Source organism: Sodiomyces alkalinus, assembly GCF_003711515.1.
Source record: "Sodiomyces alkalinus F11 unplaced genomic scaffold SODALscaffold_1, whole genome shotgun sequence".
Taxonomy (NCBI): domain Eukaryota; kingdom Fungi; phylum Ascomycota; class Sordariomycetes; order Glomerellales; family Plectosphaerellaceae; genus Sodiomyces; species Sodiomyces alkalinus.
In genome coordinates, this window is record NW_021167079.1 from 7,181,107 (window position 1) to 7,202,470 (window position 21,364).

Sequence of the window (21,364 nt, forward strand, 5' to 3'; positions counted from 1 at the left end):
TGCTCACCACAAAGCACAGCCATCAGCTACCTCCGCGCCGTCATGGCCGCCGAGGAATACTCGCCCCGCACCCTCCGCCTCACCGAGCACGTCATCTCCCTGAACGCGGCCCACTACACCGTCTGGCTCTACCGGTTCAAGATCGTCCAGGCGCTCGACCTGTCCATCCCGGACGAGATTGAGTGGCTGAACCAAGTCTCGCTCGAGAACCTCAAGAACTACCAGATCTGGCACCACCGCCAGCTGCTCCTGGACCACTACCACGCCCAGATTTCCGCCAACGCCGACGCCGACGCCCTGAAGAAGCTCGCCCGGTCCGAGTCGGAGTTCCTGCGCCTCATCCTCGACGAGGACACCAAGAACTACCACGTCTGGAGCTACCGCCAGTCCCTGGTGCGCAAGCTGGGCCTGTGGACCCCGCAGGAGCTCGCCGCCACGCAGTCCTTCATCGAGGACGACGTGCGCAACAACTCGGCCTGGCACCACCGCTTCTTCCTCGTCTTCTGCGACCCGGCCGCCTCCACCCCGGGCTGCCACGCGACCGAGCACGACCCTGCCGTTCCCGCCGAGACGGTCGACCGCGAGGTCCGCTACGCGCAGGAGAAGGCGGCGCTGGCGCCCCAGAACCAGGCGGCGTGGAATTACCTCCGCGGCGTGCTCGCCAAGGGGGCTAGGCCGCTCGCTTCCGCCGAGGAGTTTGCGGCGCGGTTTGTCGAGGGTGTCGGGGAGGGGGAGGGGCGGGAGAAGGTGCGGAGCAGCCATGCGCTGGTTTTCCTGGCGGATGTGTGGGTTGAGAAGGGGGAGAAGGAGAAGGCGGCGCTGTATCTCTCCCGCTTGGCTGAGAAGTGGGATCCGATACGGGCTGGGTATTGGAATTATAGGAAGCAGCAGATAGCTGCGTGATTTTGTTTTCTTTCTTTTCTTTCTTTTTTTTCTTTTTTTCGATGGTGAGAACTTCAACTCGGAGGGCTAGTAGACATAGGGCAGTTCATCACAGACAGGAGGGTCCTTGAAAGGCTATATACAATACACGGGGAGGCAAGGGAATATGATATATTGCACTGGATTCCCCATTTCCTGGGGTTTCCTCGTTTTCATTCTATTCTTTTTCCTCCTTCTGTTCTCTCCAAGTCACAGAGGTTTTATCCTGCAGTCTCGGTGTGGACCGCCCAAATAATAATGCAGAGTGAAACCCAACGCCTCGCCGGTTTATCCATAGCGCCAAATGAATTGAAAAAAAAAAAAGTACCACCACACTCCCACTGTCCAAGCCAAAATCTTCATCCAGCCGTCTGCCTGTCTTTTCCCTCCATTTACTTTGCGGGTTCGACCCACCCCAGCCTTAACCATGTTCTGGCTGTTCCTCCTAGGCTATTCCGCCCCTCTCAGCTGTGCCTTTCATATCGCCAAAATTTCGAACCAGAGTCTGTCTTCCTCTTTCCGTCACTCCTCATTCAGTCCGTGTACCCCGAGCGATTCACAGCGCCCGAAAGTTCTGACTCATGATAAGCCACCTCCGCGCGCCCTTGGGCGGGTTCCGGACAAACATGTCCCAGTTGGGCACCAGCACGAACACCTCGTTGAAGGTCTTGGCCGGCGCGTCCCTGCCGCGCCCGTAGTACACGCGGCCCGTAACCTGCGTGAGGACGCTGCACTTGGCGCCCGACTTGTCCGGGGTCGACAGCACGTGCGGCGGCGCCGCGAGGTTGTAGTCCGGGTTCACGACGTGGGCGTCGAACGACTCGATCTCGAAGCGTACCTGCGGGGTGGTGGCGGGGGCTTGCCGGCTGGTTGTGGCGGGGGGGTTCGTCCCGTTTGGTGTCGCTCCTGCTCCTCCTGCTCCTCCTGTTGCTCCTGTTGCTCCTGTTGCTCCTGCTGCTGCTGTTGCGCCGTTGGCCTCTCCTTTGAAGTAGTGTTGTTCTAGGAGCGCGGCGTACTCGGCTGGCGAGGTGAGGGGGCGGCCGTTGATGGAGATGTCGGGTGGGTGGGTGTTGTAGGCTGTGGAGGCGGAGACGTAGAATGGTGGCAGGGCGGCAGAGGGTCTGCGGCGGTTTAGGGCGTCGTAGTAGGCGTCTACGAAGATCTTGGCCGCTGGTGTATGGGAGTTGGCATGTTAGTTTGCGCTCGGGCGGAGAACGGAGAGGACGTGGAGGCTATGGAGGACACGGGGGGGCAAAGATGGTTGAAGACGTACTATCGGCTGCCTGTTTTATTTGAGTCTCGCGCGTGGGGAGAGCCATGGTGGAGAGAGGTGTTCGTTTGAGAAGCGGTGTTTGTGAAGGAGAGGTTTCCTTCAGACTTGCTCGGTGTGAATAAGTGGTGGGGCAGTTTTATACAGTACGTGCCTGGAAGCTTTTACAGGGTGACCTGTAAATATACCGTGTTTAAGCCAAGGTACAAGTAAGGTGGACACATTGGAGGTATAGGTACTCTGTGGCTCGCAATCTTATCTTATCTTAGTCGACGGCCCTTTTATCTCTTCGCGACTGAACGACACTATCGTCGCAATGCTTTGAGCGCTCATCAACGTCCGTAACGGGGGACAATATACCAACTTTACAAAATATTGACCTTCTTTTGTCGCCAACGAGTGCGTCTTCTCATCATGACAAACAATGGCTACCTCGAATGCCTCTATCTCCTACAAGCTCCGGTCCCCGACAGCCGCCACAGAACTGGCGCCGCATTCGGGTGCATATATATCTCGCGAAAGAGTCGCCGACGCCTTTGCTCACCCCTCTTAATTCTGGAACTATGCCGTGCTGTGACTGCTTCCGCGTTTCCGTCGTGCATCTCAATCTCAACGAGGATGAGAATGCAAAATATTCGCGGCTCTCATGTGTTCCACGCCTGTGGCATTAACCCGTCGAGCCGAAGATAATCATCTCCGAATCTGCCGCCGCGCGGTTTCGTGGTGTTTGTCTGTGTCTGCTTCGTAGTGCGTATTCTTGCCCATTTTGAACACAGTCGGCAATGGATTCGTCGAGTCCGATCTCCTGTAGAAAGGAGCGGCGACACGATCTTTTGGACGGGAGGAGAAGAAAAAACAACGGTTGATAATCTTGTGTAATGGATGGAGTCTTCAGCCACCCACAACACCCACTCGATTCTGCTCGTACCATCTCCAAGCAGTCTCCAGCACGCCTACCGCATCCCGTCCAGCAGAGAGATCTTGGCCGAGGGCAAGGGCGAGAAGCCTCTGGTGAACCGATCGGAAGGCGTCGCGGTCGGTGTGTGAGAGAGGCAACCTAGCAGCCGTGGTGCGCAGGTACCACCACACCGACTCGTTAGCCCAAGCCCGACCGAGCTTGGCAACCAGGTCCAACGTCCGGGAAAACGTCTCCAACGGAGCGTCGGCATCGCCCGCGAGGCCCTGAACCCCCAAATGGTCGAGAAAAGACCACCCCGACACGTCGTCGTGGTGCGCGTAGCACCAGGAGACGACGCGTTCCCAGAGAAGCCGTCGACGCTCCGCCTCGTCGAGGTCGCTTCGGAAGGTCTTGACCAGCCACCGCGCGTGGCACCAGGCGTAGTAGTTGCGGGGATGCCTCTCGCCCGAGGTTGTGACGACTTGCATGCCGGCTAGGACGTCCACGTCGACGGGCAGTCGGGAGGTGCGGTACTGCTCCATGAGCCAGCGGCGGTGAGACCAGAGGTTCGGCGACTTGGTGTGCCGGTGCAGACGGCTCGTCAGCAAGCTGTCGACCAGCAGTTTTTCTCGCTCTAGGTAGAAAAGGCGTCCTTGGGCGTCGTCGTCCGCGGCGGCGAGGTGGCTCGACAGAACCCGTTTCCTCGTGTTGGCGGCCGTGAGGTGCTCGGCGTCCATGAGAAGCAGGACGGCCGTAGCTAGGTTAACCCCTTCGGCGGCTTCTGGAGTGGAAAGTCCGCGGCCAGCGTGTCTCTTGAGGATCTGGCGCGCAACTACAAAGGCTTGGATAAGGCGTAACTTGGGTACACCGACGGCGTTTTGGTCTCGAAGGAGGACTTGCTCGGCGGGGACCGGGTGGCTGCGGCCGAGTATCTCTATCTCCAAGAGCTCCGGCCCTTCGTGCTGCGTGAGTACCTGGGAAATCTCCCTGAAGACATGGGTCTGATCTCCATTTTTCAGGGAAGCGGCAACTTCTTTTTCAACTGCTCGAGACATGGTCGATCGGCAATGAGAAGAAAAGACAAGGCGACATCCGGTTCATCGCGAGATGGGTCGAGTCCGTTCTGATGTTTGCCAATAAAAAGGACCGATAACTTCGCCCGATTAGTGGAAGTCCTAGATGAACATGGTGGCTGAAGCAGTCTAGGCAGGCAGAAGAAGGTCAATGTGTTGCGACCGCCAGTTATTCCATTGATACCTTATAGAACGATGTTGCTGCGGACAGAATCACTCAACCCTCATACGGAGAGTCGTCTTCATGTAGACGTGCTTTTGATGATTATGTAATGCTCTCGTTGTTGGGTCACGAAGAAATGACAGAGGGAATACACTGTACATGTACACGTTCCATGCAGGTTTCCCTTCAGGTTGTGTCGATAGGACAGGCTTATCGTGCAACGTCATTGGCCCACCACCTACGAAACATAAGTTTCGTTGTACACCATTCATTCCAAGTTTGCAAAGGAAGTCCATCACTGAATAATTACTGTCTGTAATTAATTACCTTATTCACTGAATAACCCTTGGGGCTTCGCGACTTTGAATTCCGCTTCCCTTCACCACCCTCGCGTCTCCCTCCTCGCGCCTCCTCCCCCCGCTACCATAGTCCGTCTACCTCTCCCGAATACCTAGCGACTGTCGCGTCTAGCTCCAGCAAGGCGGATTGGCTCTCTCTGTCGTCCATCTCCCCTGAAAATGAGCTCGCAATAGCTACCATGTCCCATGCCCGACCCAATGGAACCTCCAGTGACGCCGACGCCCTTAGCGGTCGGTCCGGCACGGTGACGTCCTCCGACGAGAACCGGTCCCTCCTCGCCGACGACGCCCTTGCCGACGTTCATGCGAACAATGCGACCGACACCGAGACGCGGGCCGCAAGCCCTCGAGACTCGACAGCTCCTCCTGCCAAGGCCCAGCCCCAGCGCCAGCGCCAGCGCACCCCGAGCCACGTCCATTTCGACCCCAATCCATCCATTATCGAGCCCACTCATCGCTCCTCCTCGTCCTCTCCGAACGATGGACCTCGTCGCGACAGCGGCAGCCTGAGCAGTTTCGACATCGAAGACCCCCTCGACTTCGATAATGACGGCCATGGAGGCCACCGCCACCCCCGGGAACGGGAACAGCGTCACCCGCTACTCACCGACATCGAGGCCCCCTCCGTCACACTCGCCAACACGCCCTGGGGCGGGGGCGACGACGAGGACGTGCAAGAATGGGCCGACCAGGAACTCCGCCGCCCCAAGTCGGGGCAGCGCATGGCCTTCATGAACATGGCCAACTCGATCATCGGCGCCGGCATCATCGGCCAGCCGTACGCCTTCAAGCAGGCCGGCCTGCTCGCCGGCCTGGTGCTCCTCGTCGGGCTCACCTTCGTCGTCGACTGGACCATCTGCCTCATCGTCATCAACAGCAAGCTCAGCGGGAGCAGCAACTTCCAGGGCACCGTCGAGCACTGCTTCGGCCGCCCGGGCCTCATCGCCATTTCGCTGGCCCAGTGGATTTTCGCGTTTGGCGGCATGGTTGCCTTTGGTGTCATTGTGGGGGACTCGATCCCGCACGTCCTGACGGCTATTTGGCCCGGCCTGCGGGATGTGCCTGTCCTGGGGCTCCTGGCGAACCGGCAGGTCGTCATCGCCGTGTTTGTGTTGGGTGTAAGCTATCCTTTGAGTTTGTATCGGGATATAGCAAAGGTACATACAAACACCTGTGTATCTCATTGATACGACGCATATAGAACCCCCTCCTCCCCTCCTCCCCTTCTTCCGCCTAGAATACGCCGGCTGACCGTGGTTACTTCCTCTCCAGCTGGCCAAGGCGAGCACCATGGCTCTTGTGAGCATGGGGGTTATTGTGGTGACGGTGCTCGTCCAGGGTGCGCTGACACCAAAGGAAGAGAGGGGGTCGTTCACCCCCAACTTGCTCACCATTAACAGCGGCATCTTCGAGGCCATTGGCGTGATATCCTTCGGTAAATGCCCTCCCACTTCCCTAGCGCTCTTCCCGTCTCTTCTTCCTGCTGTTCGTTCGCCCATGCCCCATGCAAGGCGTAGACTGACCCGCCACACCTTGCTTCCTAGCCTTCGTATGCCATCACAACTCGCTGCTCATCTACGGCTCCCTCAAAACGCCCACCATCGACCGCTTCTCCCGCGTGACGCACTACTCGACGGGCATCTCCATGGTCTTCTGCCTCCTCATGGCCGTCGGCGGCTTCCTCGTCTTCGGCGACCGCACGCTGGGCAACGTGCTCAACAACTTCCCCGCCGACAACGTCATGGTGACGGTGGCGCGGCTGTGCTTCGGCCTCAACATGCTGACGACGCTGCCGCTCGAGGCCTTCGTGTGCCGCGAGGTCATGCTCACCTACTACTTCCCCGGCGAGCCCTTCAACATGAACCTGCACCTCATCCTCACCACCAGCCTCGTCGTGTCGGCCATGGTTATCAGTTTGCTGACCTGTGACGTTGGCGTCGTGTTTGAGCTGGTGGGCTCGACGAGCGCTTGTGCCATGGCGTACATTCTTCCCCCGCTGTGCTACATGAAGCTGGCGTCGCGGTCTTGGAGGACCTATGTGGCCGGGGCCGTGGCGGTGTTTGGTAGCCTGGTGTTGGTGATCAGCTTGGTGCAGGCGGTGTGGAAGTTGGCCAACAGTAAGTGTCGTCTGAACCCGTTTCGCCCCCCTTTGCCAACTGCGGACTTGGTCCATTGGTTTTTGTCGCGTTTTGTCACTGACGGAGATTATTAGGCGACGGAGGTCCAGCTAAGTGCATGTAATGAGGTAGGTAACTTTGAGGGTTTTGCTTTTCCACGTCACACAGAAATGGACAATACATGAGTTTGGGGGACGCCAGCAGGCTGTCTGTGTTCTGTATATCTATCCGTATATACACCTTGTACGGTGTGAGGACTTTCCATGGGCGTCTTCTGAATTTGGACTGCAAGGTGAGGCATGGCGAGGCGTAGTGTAAGACTTAAACCTCGTTACCTTAGGTATGGACCTTTTCACGCTGTACGGAGCACTTCTCATGTACGAAGTAGAAGAGCGCAAGTGTCTGGTGGAAGGTCGATATCGGGGCGTGACTTCGGTTCAATTCCGGGTGAGTTTGGCTACTTGATCGGCTTGTACCTGTAACTCTGCCAAGCCCTATTTCCTTAGGATAAATAGTCACAGGTACTTCCCATAGAGGAACCTATAAGCGGATACACGCATAATTTGCGTACCTTTATTTGTGTTCTGGCAGCAACTGTAGTGTCTAAGGTAAGTTGCGAGTTCTTATGCCTAGCGTCTCCACATACCTTAAGAAACGAGCTAAAAAACTACCTACAGCTAAGGTACCTGAGCCTAAGGTACCGACCGGTATATTGGTTTGAGGACGAAATGGAACGTTGTCTTTCCCGGTAGACCTTTCTATTACGGTATGAACAACTGAACAAGAACTCACAAAGACACCGAATGCAGTCACACTCAAGTTGCTCATCTTCCCACCGAAACATTAGCACAGCCCACCTCCCTCTCATGCCCCATACCGTCCATACCCGTGAAGTCATCAGGACACTACCCATTGGCTGGGCCCCCTTGCGCCCCCCAATCATTATCGCCCAGCCAGCCGGCTTAGAACCAGCCCACGAGCCACGAGCCCACGAGCTCACAAGGGGGACCACACCAACAACCCCTCCCCTCCCGCGTGTCGCGCCCCCGCGATCCATTCACTTTACTTCGTACCATGCTCGTTGTGCTACCGTGATCCCCCATCTCCGCCAATCGAGCCGTCTCGATTTGTCCATCATCTCCCCATTACCCGCCCATCTCCATCCCACCACCATCCTGGGTGATCCAGTATCAGTTAGGACCAAGGGGCCTTTTCGTCATCCCGCGAATGATACAATTTACTCCCACTCATGATCCTCCCCCTCCCTGTCGGAAGAGGACACATCACCGGCTCTAGTGCGGTTTGGTAGACTGCAAGTGCGGGAGACACATGTATGCGGGTGTTGTATTAGTAGGCACGTAATAAGGCACGTAATAAGGGGCGCGGGTGAGGCACGGGCAAGGCAAGTCATCTACGTGGAGGGGAATCCCCGTGACTCGAGCGTGTTGTTTTAGTCGCCGGAAGAAAGATAAAAGTGAGGCGAAGGAACCCCGCTTGGAGAAGAGTGAGGACCCTGGAATCCGATCTACTATATCTTCCACTATCCCCTCAGTTCCGTCTAGTCTGACTTTGCCTTCTCTTAACCAGCATTTTCACACTATCACCACATTAAACCAGGTACGGATTACCCCCCCTAGAGGGAAGAAAGAGGCAGGAAGAAAAAAGAAGAAGAAGAAAAGGCTCAGAGTTACTAACGCACCCCCCTCGAGGTTCCAGTCTCATTCGTCTTTTTGACTCCCTCGACCGAAAATGCAGCCCCTCGTCAACTTCCACGACAAGGCTTGCCCCAAGTGCGGCGCCCAAACGGCTGATTCGACCAAGACCTGCGACTCCTGTGGTGCTGTAAGTAATTTTCTCTCTTTATTTCTCAGAACCCGCCACGGTTTGATTTCTCTCTCGGAGGACCTTGTCCCCCGGAGATGCACCCCCCTCGCCCTCGCCCTCGCCCTCCACTTCTCTTCTGTTCTCCTTGCTGACTTTTTACCTCCCTTGAAATAGACCTGCCCCTACTAAGCGTACAATGACACAAATTGGGATGGAGCCCCACGAGACGTTAGAGAAGAGGGATCCATGGAAAGCCTGGGCGGACTAGTGCCGTGGCGTTATTACGAAGTGACGAGACGATGAAGCGAGAGACCGACGAGACAAATGTTTCAGGAACGCGAGTTCGGTAAACCGAGAGATCAAGAGGAGTTCAGGATGTGCGCGCTGCTTTTGGTTTTCGGCTGGATGGAGAGGCCACGCTGTGCAGCGCAGCGCAGAGTTTCGTTCAAGAAATGAAGACTTAATTCTCATCTTCCCAGCTTTGCCCCCGTCTCTCTATCTCCCCTAACATTACCCGTCTACCCCTTTCGCTCGACGGATAGAAAACCCGAGCGGCCCCAGGTGTGTCGTCTACCATCTACCGTCCACCGCCCTCCCCACACAAGGCAGGCTGAAAGCTTCCCGCGAGAGGAGCAGCGGAATATCTGATGTCACGCCCCCAATTGTGCAGTTTAGCTTGGACACTGCCAAACGGCTAAATCGTAGTATAGCAAATTTGTGACACAGCCTCCAGATCCAAACAACTTGATGGTCTTTCGAGCAGTCGAACCCTTGTAAAGGATACCTTATATCAGAGCCCTATATGTGGAGATCTGAGTCACAAGCAGAGGCGCAACGAGGTTGGTCCACTCACAGGAAGAATATATATCTGTATATAAATAGATATAAGTTGGTAAGAGACAAGTATAAGAAAAGCTCAGCCCTGATGCTCTGGCCGGGCGTCATTCTTCCTAAGCTAGATCGTATGCCAAGCATGCATACGCAGGAAGACTAGATAGCTGGCCTTCGTAGTTTCTAACAGTCCCGGGGGGGGGTGGCGGGTTTCTCTTTTTTTTTTTTTTTTTTTTTTTTTTTTTTTTGGCTTGGTCGAGTTGAACATGGCCTAGCCACTGGATGAGAAAGCAAAGGAAAGCAACGCGAGACTGGGTGCCGAAAGACACCTATGATGTAGCCGCTTCCAAATGTCATTAAATCCAGAAAATATCAGGCGAAGAGAAATACAGAGCCGACCCAGCGCTCTTTTTAGTCCGGAAATGTCAAGACACTCACGGAGACACAGCACTTCGACCACCAATACCCGTAGCCCGTGGTGTCCAGAAGAACAATATATTACCTACGAGCCCCCATCGTCCTCAAAGGGGAAAAGAAGACCATCCAGCGAACAGCGTGCATGACTGCGACCCTGACGTCCAAAGCATGCATATTGCCCCCACGCCTCAGTCCCTTGTCGCTGATATGCCGTGGAGGGGGAGAAAAACATGCTTTGGAAAATTAAAGGGGCTAGCTTTGCCATCGCTGTCGAGGCTATTATCACCGTGTCATCCGCACGACGCAGCCCTGAGTTCGCCCTGCCGCCAAATGAACCTCCTTTCCCCCCTTCCGCTGCGACCATTTTGTTGGCCAGGGATGAAAAGGAGAAAAAAGACACAACAAACACGAGGTCAGTTTTGTCGGGGGAAAACCAGCACCTCCCTCATCTCCCAGAACCAGAATAATGATGATTTGTGAGCAGCCGAATATTTGGGGGGGGGGGGGGGGGGGGGGGGGGGATTGTGTGTAAAGTTGCGTGCGCGTGCGTGTACAAGGCTCTTTGGCGATGACAAGAGACAATAGCGATCAAAAACTCCAAATTCCGAGAACCTATGCAGGTGGATATAGCCTTGCCCTCCCAAAGCCGCCGCAGACCCTGGCTTCATCCGAAACAGGTTGGGGTGGGAAAAAAAGAAAAATAATATTCGTTTGGGTTGGGTTGGATTGGTTGGGGGAACCAAGGTCGAGAGTACAAGAGGAGGTGGGGGAAGGGATTCGAGGTCCCGTCAGACAAAAAGCACGCGGAGGGTTTGTGTTTCAGGAAACGCGGAGGCAAGAAAACAGCGGCATTGCTACCCTGGCTTTAGAGCAGGTTGCACTTGTGCTTCTTGCCGCTGCCCCGGCTACGCGATAGCAGAGCGGCGCGGGTGGCGTGTTCGAAAACCTCACGAACGCCTTCGTTTGTCTTGGCCGAGCACTCGAGGTACTTGTAGGCACCGATCTTCTTGCGAACCTCCTCACCCTATCATTTTGTAAAACGGACAATGATTAGTACATGGATTAGAACACGAGGGCGCAGCATATAGAGGAGGGACCCCAACGCGATAACCTCGACGTTGGGGGCACTGGTGCGCTGTAGGAAACGGGAGGGAAAATGGGGGGGGGGGGGGGGGGCACAAATGTGTATTTACCTCCTCGGGAGACACAGGCTTCTGGCTCGTCTTGCGCAGCTCCTCGATGGTCTTGGCGTCGTAGCGGAGATCCTTCTTGCAGCCGACGAGAATGATGGGAAGACCCTGGCAGAAGTGCAGGACCTCGGAAATCCACTAGAGAAGACAAAGAAAACGTCGGTTAGTCAGGGATCATGAGAAATGATAAGGACTACTGAGTAGTCGGTATGTGGCCATCAAGTACCTTCTCTTGAACGTTGTCGAGCGAATCGGGAGAATCGACGGCGAAGCAGATGAGGATGACGTGGGAGTCGGGGTAAGACAAGGGCCGGAGCCGGTCGTAGTCTTCCTGACCAGCCGTATCCCATAGGGCCAGCTCGACGTGCTTTCCATCGACCTCAACATCGGCGACGTAGTTCTCGAAAACAGTGGGAACGTAGACCTAGAAAGCGGGCGTCAGTAGGCGGACAAGATGAATACAGAGATGCCTGGGGCAAATGTAATGTCGTCGAGTGGAATTCTCCGTGGCGGAAGGAAAGGATGTCGGAAACGCGATTCGGCGTCTTACCTCGGGGAAGGTGCCCTTGGAGAAAACACTAGATAGGATTGTCAGTAATCAGCGAGACAGTAGATGAAGGAATGGCTGTGATTGCAGGGAGGTGATGATGATGGTGGATGCCACGAGGAGACGCGAACACGCCAGCTAGACCCCCGACATGTGCTGTGTGGGTGATACAACACGATGGCGAAGGGGGACGCCTTGGGAGGAGGGGGGCGGGCAGATGGAATGTATGGCCCCGGATATGATGATGGTGATGATGATGATGGCTCGAGATGGCTGAACGAGACTGATAGATGCAGGGAGGGAGGGAGAGCGTGGTATGGTGTTGGGGTTGAAGGGGCAGTTGCGGGAAGCTGTCGTCCACTACTCACATCAACAAACAGGTTTTACCGCAGGCACCATCGCCGACAATGACGAGCTTGCGGCGAATTTCGGCCATGGTGACTAGAGTGGCAGGTGCTTGGAAATAGAATAGACGGACGAGAGAGAGTAAATGCTGTTCGTGTGCTTGGGTTGGCGTGGAGAAAGTCGACGTTAGAGACGCTACCTCGATGTTGGAGAGATGGGAGAAGGTTGGATGGTTTGAAGAGACAAGTCAAAGGGAGAACCCAAGTTGGATGGATAGATGGATAGGATGCATGGGCCGCCAGATGGGAAAAAGACGGAGCGCTAGTGGAGTTTTGGCCTGACCTCTGACCTCTGACCTGAGAGGACAACAGGAGGTGCTTGGAAAGGGGGCCGGGGTGCAAAGCAGGGGTGAGGTGTGATAGGGGGAAGAAGGGGGTGTGCTGGCTGCCTATTTAAGGAGGGAGGGATGGAGACGGGAAGTGAGTGGAGGGCAGAGTGACCGACGCGCGAGTACCTTACGTAGGTAGGTAGTCTGCTGTGTGCTGTGCTTTCCTCTGTACGAAAGTACGGCGTCCTGCCCTGAAACTGGAAGGTGTGCCTGACGCAGCGAAGAGGGGGTTCATACACCCGTTAAAGGGTCTTCTGCCTTGGGGAAAACGAAATGCGCCAGGAGACGGGGGTGCGCAAAATAAGATCCTTGAACCAAATGAACCAACCTTCTGTTGTCGTCGTACCTAAAAGTACTTTGACTTGGACCAGTCAACCTCGACGTACGTAAGCTTAACACGTCCAACCCAGTAATAAAAACAGGAGGAGACGAACACACAGGAAGTATGTCGACAGAGAATAGGAATAAGATATGAATAGTAGAGAGCAGAAAGACAGACTTGACTTGTTTCCAACCGGCAAGTTTGCGACCTTTATGCCCTGTTTATGTGACTAATGTGTCTAATCTCAGATGGAGCGTGGATGCTATCGGGATATCTACCCCATTCTAGTGTCACCTCCAAAGAACCGAGATCTACTTCACCTTATAGTTACCTTGGTAGGTTGTCAAGCTGTCCCAAGTAGGACAGAGAGACAAAGGACCATGGGTTAAGATCCCCTTTGTGCGCCGTGACGACGTCGTCATAGCTGGTTGTCTCTGGAAAGGCCTCACAGACTCTCTTCCGCAAGGTGGTTGTATTGTCTGGAATCATCACATAAAGCCTTTTGATAAAACTGGAGGGTCATTCTATGAGTATATTATTCCAGGTTGATAACTCCATCTAGGTATATTGTGCCTTGGCATGTGCCGGCTGTATGCTGCGTCGGTACTTCTGTCCATTTACCGATTTACCTCCTCGCCTGCAAGATGTACGTTAGGTAAGGTATATCAAGAGCGTTGCCAAGGCACCCTGTTTGCGGCACTTGGATTGAACTCCTGGGGGGTTTGGCAGATAGGAGTCAATCTGTCAGTCCAGCCCTGTGATTTTTTGAGAGGCAACCAACTACGGTACCCGTAGAAATCTCCATCCTGCATCAGATCAGCATGCTTATACGTACCATGTTACTAAGGTACAGTACTCTGTACGAACATCTGCGGTACGAGATGCAAGTCCCGGCAGGTACTTCGTACCTCTAGGGTCCCTGTAGCGCTGAGCTGAAATGCATCGCAAGGAAAACACCGAGGCGGGATGATCAGGGCAGTCCATTGGGCGGCGATGTCCATTTGAACTTGTCTTGGCCCACTGAAGGACAGGTACCGAACTTGTACTAACTTGCTTAATACGATGTCTTGTAACTTGTAACGACGCGAAGCTTCCTTCCCGCGGAAGAAATCCCTACCTAAAGGTAGGTCGCTCACGTCATCTGGAAGAGAGCCTGGACTGTGTTGTTTACGGAATAATTACACGTGTACAGATTACGCTTTGCTGTGTCATTGCACCCCCTTCGTTGTCCGTCACAGTGGAACAACACCACAGGTCCAATACCGTTAAAGCCGTGCCGTTGAAAGATACTCGATTGATTACTGTATGGGCAGTAGAAACATCAACAGAAATTGTTGTTAGAGTGATGACACGAGGTTTTCCCATAAACAAACAATGTTGCGTTTTGGTGGCTGGTCCGCATGTCTACAGGCCTCAGGTCACTCGGTCAAGTACGTCCAATAAATCCCACTTGTCTGCATATATGGTTGGCTGGGGAGCGATGACATGACCATCAGAAGTCCTACAGGTCCTACAGAATCTAGGACTTCACCCATACGTACTGGAGTAGCAGATGCATGCCAAACAGTCCGTTGGATGACCACGGTTGATCATATGCTGTGCCTTTTCATAGCTCTCTATTTGTACTGCCTCCCAAGCTTATGATGCTGAACCAAGGTACCTTATGCAGTGTTGACTGGCGTTGACGAAGTCACTGGCCTTGAACCCCCTTCCAAATATTGATTGCCTAAGGTACCTGGTAATGCATGGCCTTCGCCGCCAGAGACGGGATTCGGTCTCCAAGATAGCCATTAAATCCATGAAAGAAGTACAAAAGAGAGGGAAAGAGAAAGAAGACCATCTTGGTTTATACTTTAGGTCAGTAAGACGTAAATTACTACCGTAAAAAGCAGGGTCTACCTTTCTGGGACTGGGTTTTCGGTGACCGTGTGACCCCATGCACAAAGAGTTACGCTGTCACCGCCATTCCACTCTTCTGGTTGCCTCTTATTCCCTGAATATCTGTACTGGGTACTGGGTATGAGTAATACGGAGTAGTAGTACTACCGGCAACTCGCCCTCACCGGTCAAAGCCCGGGATATAGATATTCCGTGGCCGTGCACCCCGGATCAAACAACCGGACATGGCACGGCTTGGATTGACCACTGAAGGTATGTAGGTACTCCAAATTTCTTGGCGCGGCCAATTCTCGTGGAATTTTGTCTCGCGGAAAGCTTCAAAGCCTATCTATGGACGAGACGACATCAACGTCCAGTCGCCCATTATTCACCGCCCGATCACCCGCTATTACGCTACCTCCATACGAAGACGACAAGAAGAAAAATTAACTCTTGACCTTCTCATTCGCATCATTTCTCTCGTGCCCCCCCGTCTCTCTCACCGCCGGGGAGACGAGGCCCTACCCACCATGCAGAAACTCATCAAGCGGACGGCCGAAGCCCAAAGGGCCGCCGCCCGTCGCGCCAAGAAGAAGAGCCTCACGGAGTACCTCAGTAACAAGCATCGCCGCATCAGAGAACAGGCCCGTTCCGTCAGCGAGATTGCCGCGGACCTTCGTGCCGCCCGCCTCAACCGCCGCCAAAACTGGGAGCTAGGTCCTCTCGCTCCTCGCCTCGACTTGGACGGCAAAGCTACCCATGCCGCCCAAGAGGCCCCCCGAACAGCCATGCAGACGCTCATGAAGCCGTGGGAGATCCAACTGCGCTGTGCTTGGGCCGGGACGCCCGAACTTCTCAACCTCGTCGTCGGGGACAGGGTCGTCGTCATGGAGGGTCCGGAAAAGGGCAAGATTGATCGCGTGGCCAGCATCGACATGAGACACGGTACAATTAATCTGGAGAACATTGGCAAGGTGAGCCGCGCTGCCCTCTTTTTTTCTTCTTTTTTTTTTCTTTCTTCTTTTTCTTTCTTTTTTTCTTTTCTTTTTTTTCTTTCTTTCTTTTCTTTCTTCGCTCCCTTTGAGGACTATCACTTCCCAGCAGAGAGGATAAGAATAGGGGACTGAAAAACTCTAACACCACAACTCTCCTCCCAGTACCTCTCAAAAATCCCCGATGAATACCGCAGCGTCGACCCTGAAAAGAACAGCACCCGCCTCGCCTCCGTCTCGCTCCCCATCTCCGCCGTCCGCCTCGTCCACCCCATCACCGACCCCAAGACCGGCATCACCCGCGACGTCATCGTCCGCAGCCTGACCGCCGGCCCCGTGAAATGGCACCGCCACACCGGCTGGCGCGCCTGGACGCGCTACATCACGGGCCTCAACGTAGCGATCCCCTGGCCCGAACGCAAGCCCGAGCCGCGGGAGGACTACGCGAGCGACACCAAGCGCGCCGACGTCGAGGAGCCGACCTTCGTCCCCAGCCTGCTCCGCTGCCCGCTCCCCGACGGCCTGATCGACCAGCTGCGCAACCGCTACTCCCGGTTCCGCACGCGCCACGAGGAGGCCTACATCCAGAGCAAGGAGGCCGAGGAGGCCGAGAAGCTGGCCCGCCACCGCGAGGCCCAGACCATGCTCACCCCGCTCCAGGAGTTCAACCGCCTGCAGCGCGCCCTCCGCCGCGAGAGGGGCCAGCCCACGCTCTCCGAGGAGATGCTCGTCAAGATTGGCGAGGTTATTGCGCGGAACAAGGCGGCGGCCCTCGGCGCTGCGGGCATGTCGGAGGTGAAGAAGGATGGCGCTGCTTCGGGCGATGTGCCGACACATTTGCTCCATGGGGGGAAGGATGCGCCGTCACCGACCCCTTCGCAACAGCCGGTGTGACGTCTTGATATATTAGATTGGTGTAAGAGACGGGAGTTGAAGTACGAGACGGTCCAGGTTGATATGGACATGTACAAAACACATACATACACCAGGGAGATTATACAAGGACAGGCGATCTTCACTTGTGCAATAGTGTACTTTTATCAGCAGATAGCACTGCAGCTATCATGATCATCTTTAGTCGTGTGAATGGTTCCGGAATTTTCCCACCTTGGAAAAATCGTTTCTATGTACATCATCTATGTGGATTGCCATAATCTAGGACTACGCTATCCTCCGAGCAAGGATAGCTTTTGGACCGCCTGGACAAGGGGAACTTCCTGCCTCCTGTTCCTCGCCTCCAAGTATTCATGGAAGACACCCGCACCTCCTGTAGCCACATATCCCATGTCTCCACCAACACCACCACCACCACCACCACCACCACCAGCCAGACCCTCGTTCGGGTCCTCCCCATCCTGTTGCTCGGTTTCTTCGGGGGATCCAAACACCTCCGCCACAGCCGTCCTGCATCCCTCCACAACTTCATCCACCAGCGTCTCCACCGCCCGAGCCCGCTCAGCCATATCCCGCCTCACCAACGCGAAAACAAGCGCCCCAACCTCCCCGCGCACGGCACCGACGCGGTCCACGAGCCGCCTCACGCTGTTCACGAGGTACTCCTCCTCGTAAACGGTACCCTTGCGGCCCCGCGCGCGCTTCTTCTCCTCGCGCCGCCGATTCTTGCTCGTAGCCCGACTGACCCCCGTCCCCACCGTGCCCGTGCTCGTCGTCCTCGCCCCGCCGCCGCCGCCTTTGCCCGTGTACCGCGTGAGCAAGCTCGCGCCGCCGGTGCTGAGCCGCGAGCTGGCCGCCACCGACACGTCGTCCGGGATCCCGTCGGCGCCGCCGGCGCGCTCGCCTTCGTAGAAGGCCAGGGGATCCTCGGCCGCGCGGCGACGGAGCTCGAGGATGCGGGGCACCTGGGCGCGGAGCTGGGATTTGCAGTCGGCCAGGAACTCGGTGGTGGTGCTGAGGGTGTCGACGAGGGCGGGGTCGAAGACGGAGGGGACGAGGTCGGCCCGGCTGCGGTGGGCGAGGAGGCGGAGCGCTTCGGCGAAGTGGTTCCCCTTGCAGAGCGAGCGGACGGCGCCTTCGAGGGAGTCGAGGTAGTCCAGGTGCAGGGTCGCCGCTGAGGCGTGGTCTTTGGCTTCTGTGAGCGCCTCGGCGAGGGTGGTGGCTTGGTCGGTGAGCGCTTCTTTGGAGAGAGGCGGTTGTACCTGCTGGGCGGCGAAGAGGCACTCGCGCCAGCTCGTGGCGCCGTCGCTGCGGTAGCAGACCATGGCCTTTTCGTAGTTCCCGAGAGACTCGAAGGCTAGACCAGCCTCCCGGAACTTGGATTTGGATTCGAGATATTCGGCAAAGAGGTTGATGAGAGTACGGTGTCTTTGCCTCTCGTACCTGCAGAGGCCGAGTGCGTCTTGGTACAGAGCGTGCTTGGTAGTATATGCCTGTAGTTCGTCAAACGCATCTAACGCCTTCAGATGTGCTAGGGCCTTGGATCGCCGGTTAAGGTGGTCGTCAATCTCAAACCGTCTGCGAAGCTCGGGGAGTTTGTGGAGGTTTTGGATGAAGGGCAGATATTCCCGCGGGTCTCGCTGTGATTGCTGGGCAACGAGCAAGGCAAGGTCGAGGTTGTAAAGCCCCAAAGCATGGTCATAGAGAAGGTTGACATCTACGAGGAAGCAGATATGCTCTACGGCCTTCTCTGCAAGCTTCTCGTCTTCTTGCACCAACTCGGCAACCAGAGTCAAGCCGTCATCCAAGGCGGGAGGCACCTTGCAGACGTGGGCGGTGATGATGTTTTGGAGGTGGGTTTCTTTCTTATGCTGCAGAGCCTTGAGAACAGCATTGCAGATCTTGTTGACTTTGGACTTGTTCCCCGAGTTCTGCGGAGCCAGTGAATCTGCGGCCGCTTCCTCGGCGATAATGTCCGGGTCGCGAGCTGTTGTCCGCTTGGTATCTTTGTACATCGTTTGGGCGACGTCCTCCTCTCTGTAAATCCGTCAACTACCTACCGTTGTTATTAAGCATGGAGGGCCGAGTTGGACTTACCTGAGAGACGAGAGGAAGAGATCGATATATGCCACGTCCTGAATCTGGTCGAGAAAGAGGCCAACGTTGGCTAGGAACTGGTTCGGGCGGTGATCATAGAGAATGTTCATGTCCACCCGTTGTGTACGACAATATGAAAAAGCACGACCGTAGTTCTTCTCCTCGACGAGTTGCCTGATACCCGCGACCACCATGGCTCTAGGGTATATAGTCTCAAGGTTACCCCTGGGCATCTGCAACACGAGGCTCATGTTGGTAGGCATGGCCGTGACGAGCCGAGCACCTCGCTCGATGCTGCGACACCTTTCATCCACCTCAGGGTCGTCTTCCGGGACTTCCATTTCTAGGCAATGTCAGACGGATCAGCCACGATCGGGTGCCAGGCGTGGAAACACATACCTTGAGGATCCACCAGATGGACGAACTTGAGGAAGTGGTTGGTTGTTGTGAAGATGATATGGGCATCAGTAACCACAAAGGAAGTGCAGTTCTTGGCTATCAGCCTACTGTCAGCGTAGAGGCGTCCGTTGCGAGCCATTCCCACCGCCACCGTATTGTCTCCGACGGCAACCAGCTGACACCATGGCAGTTGGACGGGCAGTCGAAGTCCGAGAGGCATAAGGCCCTGTTGTCCGGATAAGTTGTATAACTTTCCAGAGCGATCTTGGGCGTAGGCCCCTATATCGGGTAGACCGCAGTAGCTCGAAATGGAAGAAATCGGCTCCGATCGATCGATTTCCACGACATCCTGGAGGTTACTATCCCCAGGCCCAAAGCTGTATACTTCAACTTTTAGGTCCCCTCCGTCGTGAACGAGGACAGAGATTTCTTCAGACGAGGAAAAGCATGCTTGAAGTGGAACCCGAGGCGAGTCGTCCGTTGATGATGATTCAAAGAAAGTTGTTCGGCTCACCCTCTTGGGGTGAAGGGAGCGGCTTCCTTTAGTTTGCCATGCATAGACGTCTATTCCGGTACGATGCAGGACGGCCATGGAGGAATTGGCAGAATCAAAGACGACGTCAACAACACTCGATGCCTCCTCCAAGTCGAACATGGTCATGGGAGGAGGCATGTTTGCCGTCCGGAAGGGGGTAATTTTCGCCGTGTGGCCGTCGATGACCGCAACGGCGCCATGATCGTGGGGTGGCCTCTGAGAACCCCTTGCCACAGTGAAAATGTACTCGGCGGAGGTGAGGAGACCTGGCATTGGTCAGTAAAGATAACCGAGAAGAAGAAAAAGAAAAGGAAAGGAAGGAGGGAAAGAAAGAAAGACGAAGCATTGGCAAAAAAAAAACTACTACTTACTGGACGTCGCCGCGGCAAAGCGCAAGGCCTTTTCAGGATGCCAGGCCAAGTGGACGTACGGGGACGTGATGGGCACCTCTTGTTTGAGGTAGTAATGGTAGTTCCCCATGGTCCAGAGCTGGATCGTATCCGACAAGATGACGGCAAGAACAGTCGAGTCGTTGTTCCACTCCAGCCTGATCCCATCGTGTGACAGGATATCTCCACCAGGCGAGCGCAAGGTAAAGTCGCCATGCCTCAGACCGTTCCTTTCAAAGAACACGACATCGATCCTGTCCGACCGACGCTGGATGGCGGCGATGAGATTCCCCGCCGGCCGCCAGCTCAGAGTTCCCTCCAGTCCATCAACAGGCTCGCTCGCGCTGTCCAGGACGCCTTCTCGCGAGTACACCCTCACGACTCTCCGAAAGCCGCCCTCGACGGAGTTGACGGCAACGTAGGCGCCGTCCCCGCGCCAGCTGATGGACGACGAGCCGTCGTCCTTCGGGCTGAGAACGCCCTCGTCCACCTTCTCGGGGATGGTGGGGTCTCTGAGGGCCTTCGCGCCCCGCCCCTCGAATTGGGTCTCCTTCTTCCCCCAGCCGACGGAGACGTGCTTGGATGCTTTGAGGTCCTCCGAGGTCATGGACACGTCGGCGATGGCATCGAAGGTGCGGCCCATGAAGACGGCCTTGCCATCTTTGGTGGTTACGAGGAGTAGCTCGTCGTCGGGAGACCAGCGGGCCGCCGTAATTCCGGCATCGATGGAGCCGATAATCTCAATGTGGACGTCATCCTGGGAAGAGAAGGCATCGGGTTCCTTGATAGTGACGATATCGCCGCCGGCAAGAATAACACACGTGGTAGACGTGTCGCTGAAGTGGTGAAGGCTCACTACTGAGTCGGCTGGGACATCGGGATGGGGACTCGGGACGTCCCACGAAGCAATAGTGTGAGATTGTCTGGGAGGGGGAGGAGGAGGGGGTCAGTGAGGTGAGCGCTCTGTGTCCTTTTTTCCATGAATAAGTGGGATGTGGCAGCAAAAGCAGAAGAATATATTTCCCTTTTTCCCTCACGAAGAAACGGGGTTCCCTGACTTACAGCTCAAATGTATCTGCAATCCGGACAAGCTCGATGGAGCGTCTCGTCTCGGTCGGACCTAGAGTGCAAAGGAGTTCATCCTTGGCGGGGTCCCAGCAGGTGGAAGTGATGTCGGCGAGGCGCCAGGCATCGAAGCGGATGTTGCGCAAATTCCGCATTCTCGGGTTGGTGATGAAGTCACTAATCACTGGTCATAATAAGTGTTCCCTGTCCCGGCGTTTGGGCTTGGGAGGGAGAGGGAGGTGGAGGTCGTCTTCGAGTTATTGACTGAGGTGGTCACGATGGACGCTTTGTGCTGCTGCCGTTGTGGTTGCGATGAAAATCTTCGAGGTATGAAAAGGGACTACGTTGGTACTTTGGTGGGGGTTCCGCAGATGTAACTCTTGCGCATCAAATGCAGTTAAGGAACTTTGAAAGCGTGTTTACCAGGTACCTCGTGGTGTTGAGGGCTAC

General features: G+C 55.6%; 8 protein-coding genes across 8 annotated transcripts in view; 4 read left to right on the forward strand and 4 right to left on the reverse strand.

Annotated features, from left to right (window-relative positions):
- Positions 1–1,249, forward strand: part of SODALDRAFT_289897 (prenyltransferase) — a 2,497-nt gene extending 1,248 nt beyond the window's left edge. Inside the window, exon 3 of the mRNA XM_028608632.1 lies at positions 20–1,249. Within this exon, the coding sequence (XP_028471525.1) occupies positions 20–903 (884 nt within the window). The 3' untranslated portion in view covers positions 904–1,249. The remainder of the gene's footprint in view (positions 1–19) is intronic.
- A 228-nt stretch (positions 1,250–1,477) lies between these two features.
- Positions 1,478–2,240, reverse strand: SODALDRAFT_320115 (hypothetical protein; the record flags this gene model as incomplete). Its single annotated transcript, XM_028609501.1, has 2 exons — positions 1,478–2,091; positions 2,195–2,240. The coding sequence occupies 2 exons, from the start codon at positions 2,238–2,240 to the stop codon at positions 1,478–1,480; spliced, it is 660 nt and encodes a 219-aa protein (XP_028471526.1).
- An 842-nt stretch (positions 2,241–3,082) lies between these two features.
- SODALDRAFT_336943 (hypothetical protein) lies at positions 3,083–4,144 on the reverse strand (the record flags this gene model as incomplete). Its single annotated transcript, XM_028612634.1, has 1 exon — positions 3,083–4,144. The coding sequence occupies one exon, from the start codon at positions 4,142–4,144 to the stop codon at positions 3,083–3,085; it is 1,062 nt and encodes a 353-aa protein (XP_028471527.1).
- Positions 4,145–4,634: 490 nt separating this feature from the next.
- Positions 4,635–7,168, forward strand: SODALDRAFT_327931 (hypothetical protein). The gene is made up of 4 exons (XM_028610560.1): positions 4,635–5,841; positions 5,957–6,119; positions 6,229–6,801; positions 6,897–7,168. Exons 1-4 carry the CDS (start codon positions 4,864–4,866, stop codon positions 6,923–6,925), a joined length of 1,743 nt encoding a protein of 580 aa, XP_028471528.1. The 5' UTR covers positions 4,635–4,863; the 3' UTR covers positions 6,926–7,168.
- A 2,504-nt stretch (positions 7,169–9,672) lies between these two features.
- SODALDRAFT_327935 (hypothetical protein) lies at positions 9,673–10,342 on the forward strand (the record flags this gene model as incomplete). Its single annotated transcript, XM_028610561.1, has 1 exon — positions 9,673–10,342. Exon 1 carries the CDS (start codon positions 10,104–10,106, stop codon positions 10,338–10,340), a length of 237 nt encoding a protein of 78 aa, XP_028471529.1. The 5' UTR covers positions 9,673–10,103.
- Positions 10,343–10,416: 74 nt separating this feature from the next.
- SODALDRAFT_327936 (GTP-binding protein rho1) lies at positions 10,417–12,076 on the reverse strand. Its single transcript, XM_028610562.1, has 5 exons — positions 11,979–12,076; positions 11,614–11,641; positions 11,290–11,487; positions 11,067–11,201; positions 10,417–10,897 (listed from the first exon to the last, which is right to left on the reverse strand). Exons 1-5 carry the CDS (start codon positions 12,044–12,046, stop codon positions 10,739–10,741), a joined length of 588 nt encoding a protein of 195 aa, XP_028471530.1. The 5' UTR covers positions 12,047–12,076; the 3' UTR covers positions 10,417–10,738.
- A 2,780-nt stretch (positions 12,077–14,856) lies between these two features.
- On the forward strand, positions 14,857–16,645 carry SODALDRAFT_305942 (KOW motif domain-containing protein). The gene is made up of 2 exons (XM_028609027.1): positions 14,857–15,517; positions 15,701–16,645. The coding sequence occupies exons 1-2, from the start codon at positions 15,074–15,076 to the stop codon at positions 16,427–16,429; spliced, it is 1,173 nt and encodes a 390-aa protein (XP_028471531.1). The 5' UTR covers positions 14,857–15,073; the 3' UTR covers positions 16,430–16,645.
- On the reverse strand, positions 16,542–21,307 carry SODALDRAFT_45849 (IKI3 family protein). Its single transcript, XM_028615390.1, has 5 exons — positions 20,912–21,307; positions 19,832–20,772; positions 18,926–19,726; positions 18,527–18,869; positions 16,542–18,466 (listed from the first exon to the last, which is right to left on the reverse strand). Exons 1-5 carry the CDS (start codon positions 21,067–21,069, stop codon positions 16,702–16,704), a joined length of 4,008 nt encoding a protein of 1,335 aa, XP_028471532.1. The 5' UTR covers positions 21,070–21,307; the 3' UTR covers positions 16,542–16,701.
- Between the last annotated feature and the right edge of the window lie 57 nt (positions 21,308–21,364).

Coding starts and splice junctions, on each gene's coding strand:
- SODALDRAFT_327931 (XM_028610560.1), top strand. CDS start 4,864: ATGTCCCATGCCCGACCCAATGGAACCTCCAGTGACGCCGACGCCCTT. Junction 5,842..5,956: donor TGTATCGGGATATAGCAAAG/GTACATACAAAC, acceptor CTTCCTCTCCAG/CTGGCCAAGGCGAGCACCAT. Junction 6,802..6,896: donor GGTGTGGAAGTTGGCCAACA/GTAAGTGTCGTC, acceptor GGAGATTATTAG/GCGACGGAGGTCCAGCTAAG.
- SODALDRAFT_305942 (XM_028609027.1), top strand. CDS start 15,074: ATGCAGAAACTCATCAAGCGGACGGCCGAAGCCCAAAGGGCCGCCGCC. Junction 15,518..15,700: donor ATCTGGAGAACATTGGCAAG/GTGAGCCGCGCT, acceptor CTCTCCTCCCAG/TACCTCTCAAAAATCCCCGA.
- SODALDRAFT_327936 (XM_028610562.1), bottom strand. CDS start 12,046: ATGGCCGAAATTCGCCGCAAGCTCGTCATTGTCGGCGATGGTGCCTGC. Junction 11,202..11,289: donor TCGACAACGTTCAAGAGAAG/GTACTTGATGGC, acceptor TGTCTTCTCTAG/TGGATTTCCGAGGTCCTGCA. Junction 10,898..11,066: donor AGCCTGTGTCTCCCGAGGAG/GTAAATACACAT, acceptor ACAAAATGATAG/GGTGAGGAGGTTCGCAAGAA.
- SODALDRAFT_45849 (XM_028615390.1), bottom strand. CDS start 21,069: ATGCGGAATTTGCGCAACATCCGCTTCGATGCCTGGCGCCTCGCCGAC. Junction 19,727..19,831: donor CTTTGCCGCGGCGACGTCCA/GTAAGTAGTAGT, acceptor GACCAATGCCAG/GTCTCCTCACCTCCGCCGAG. Junction 18,870..18,925: donor CCATCTGGTGGATCCTCAAG/GTATGTGTTTCC, acceptor GACATTGCCTAG/AAATGGAAGTCCCGGAAGAC.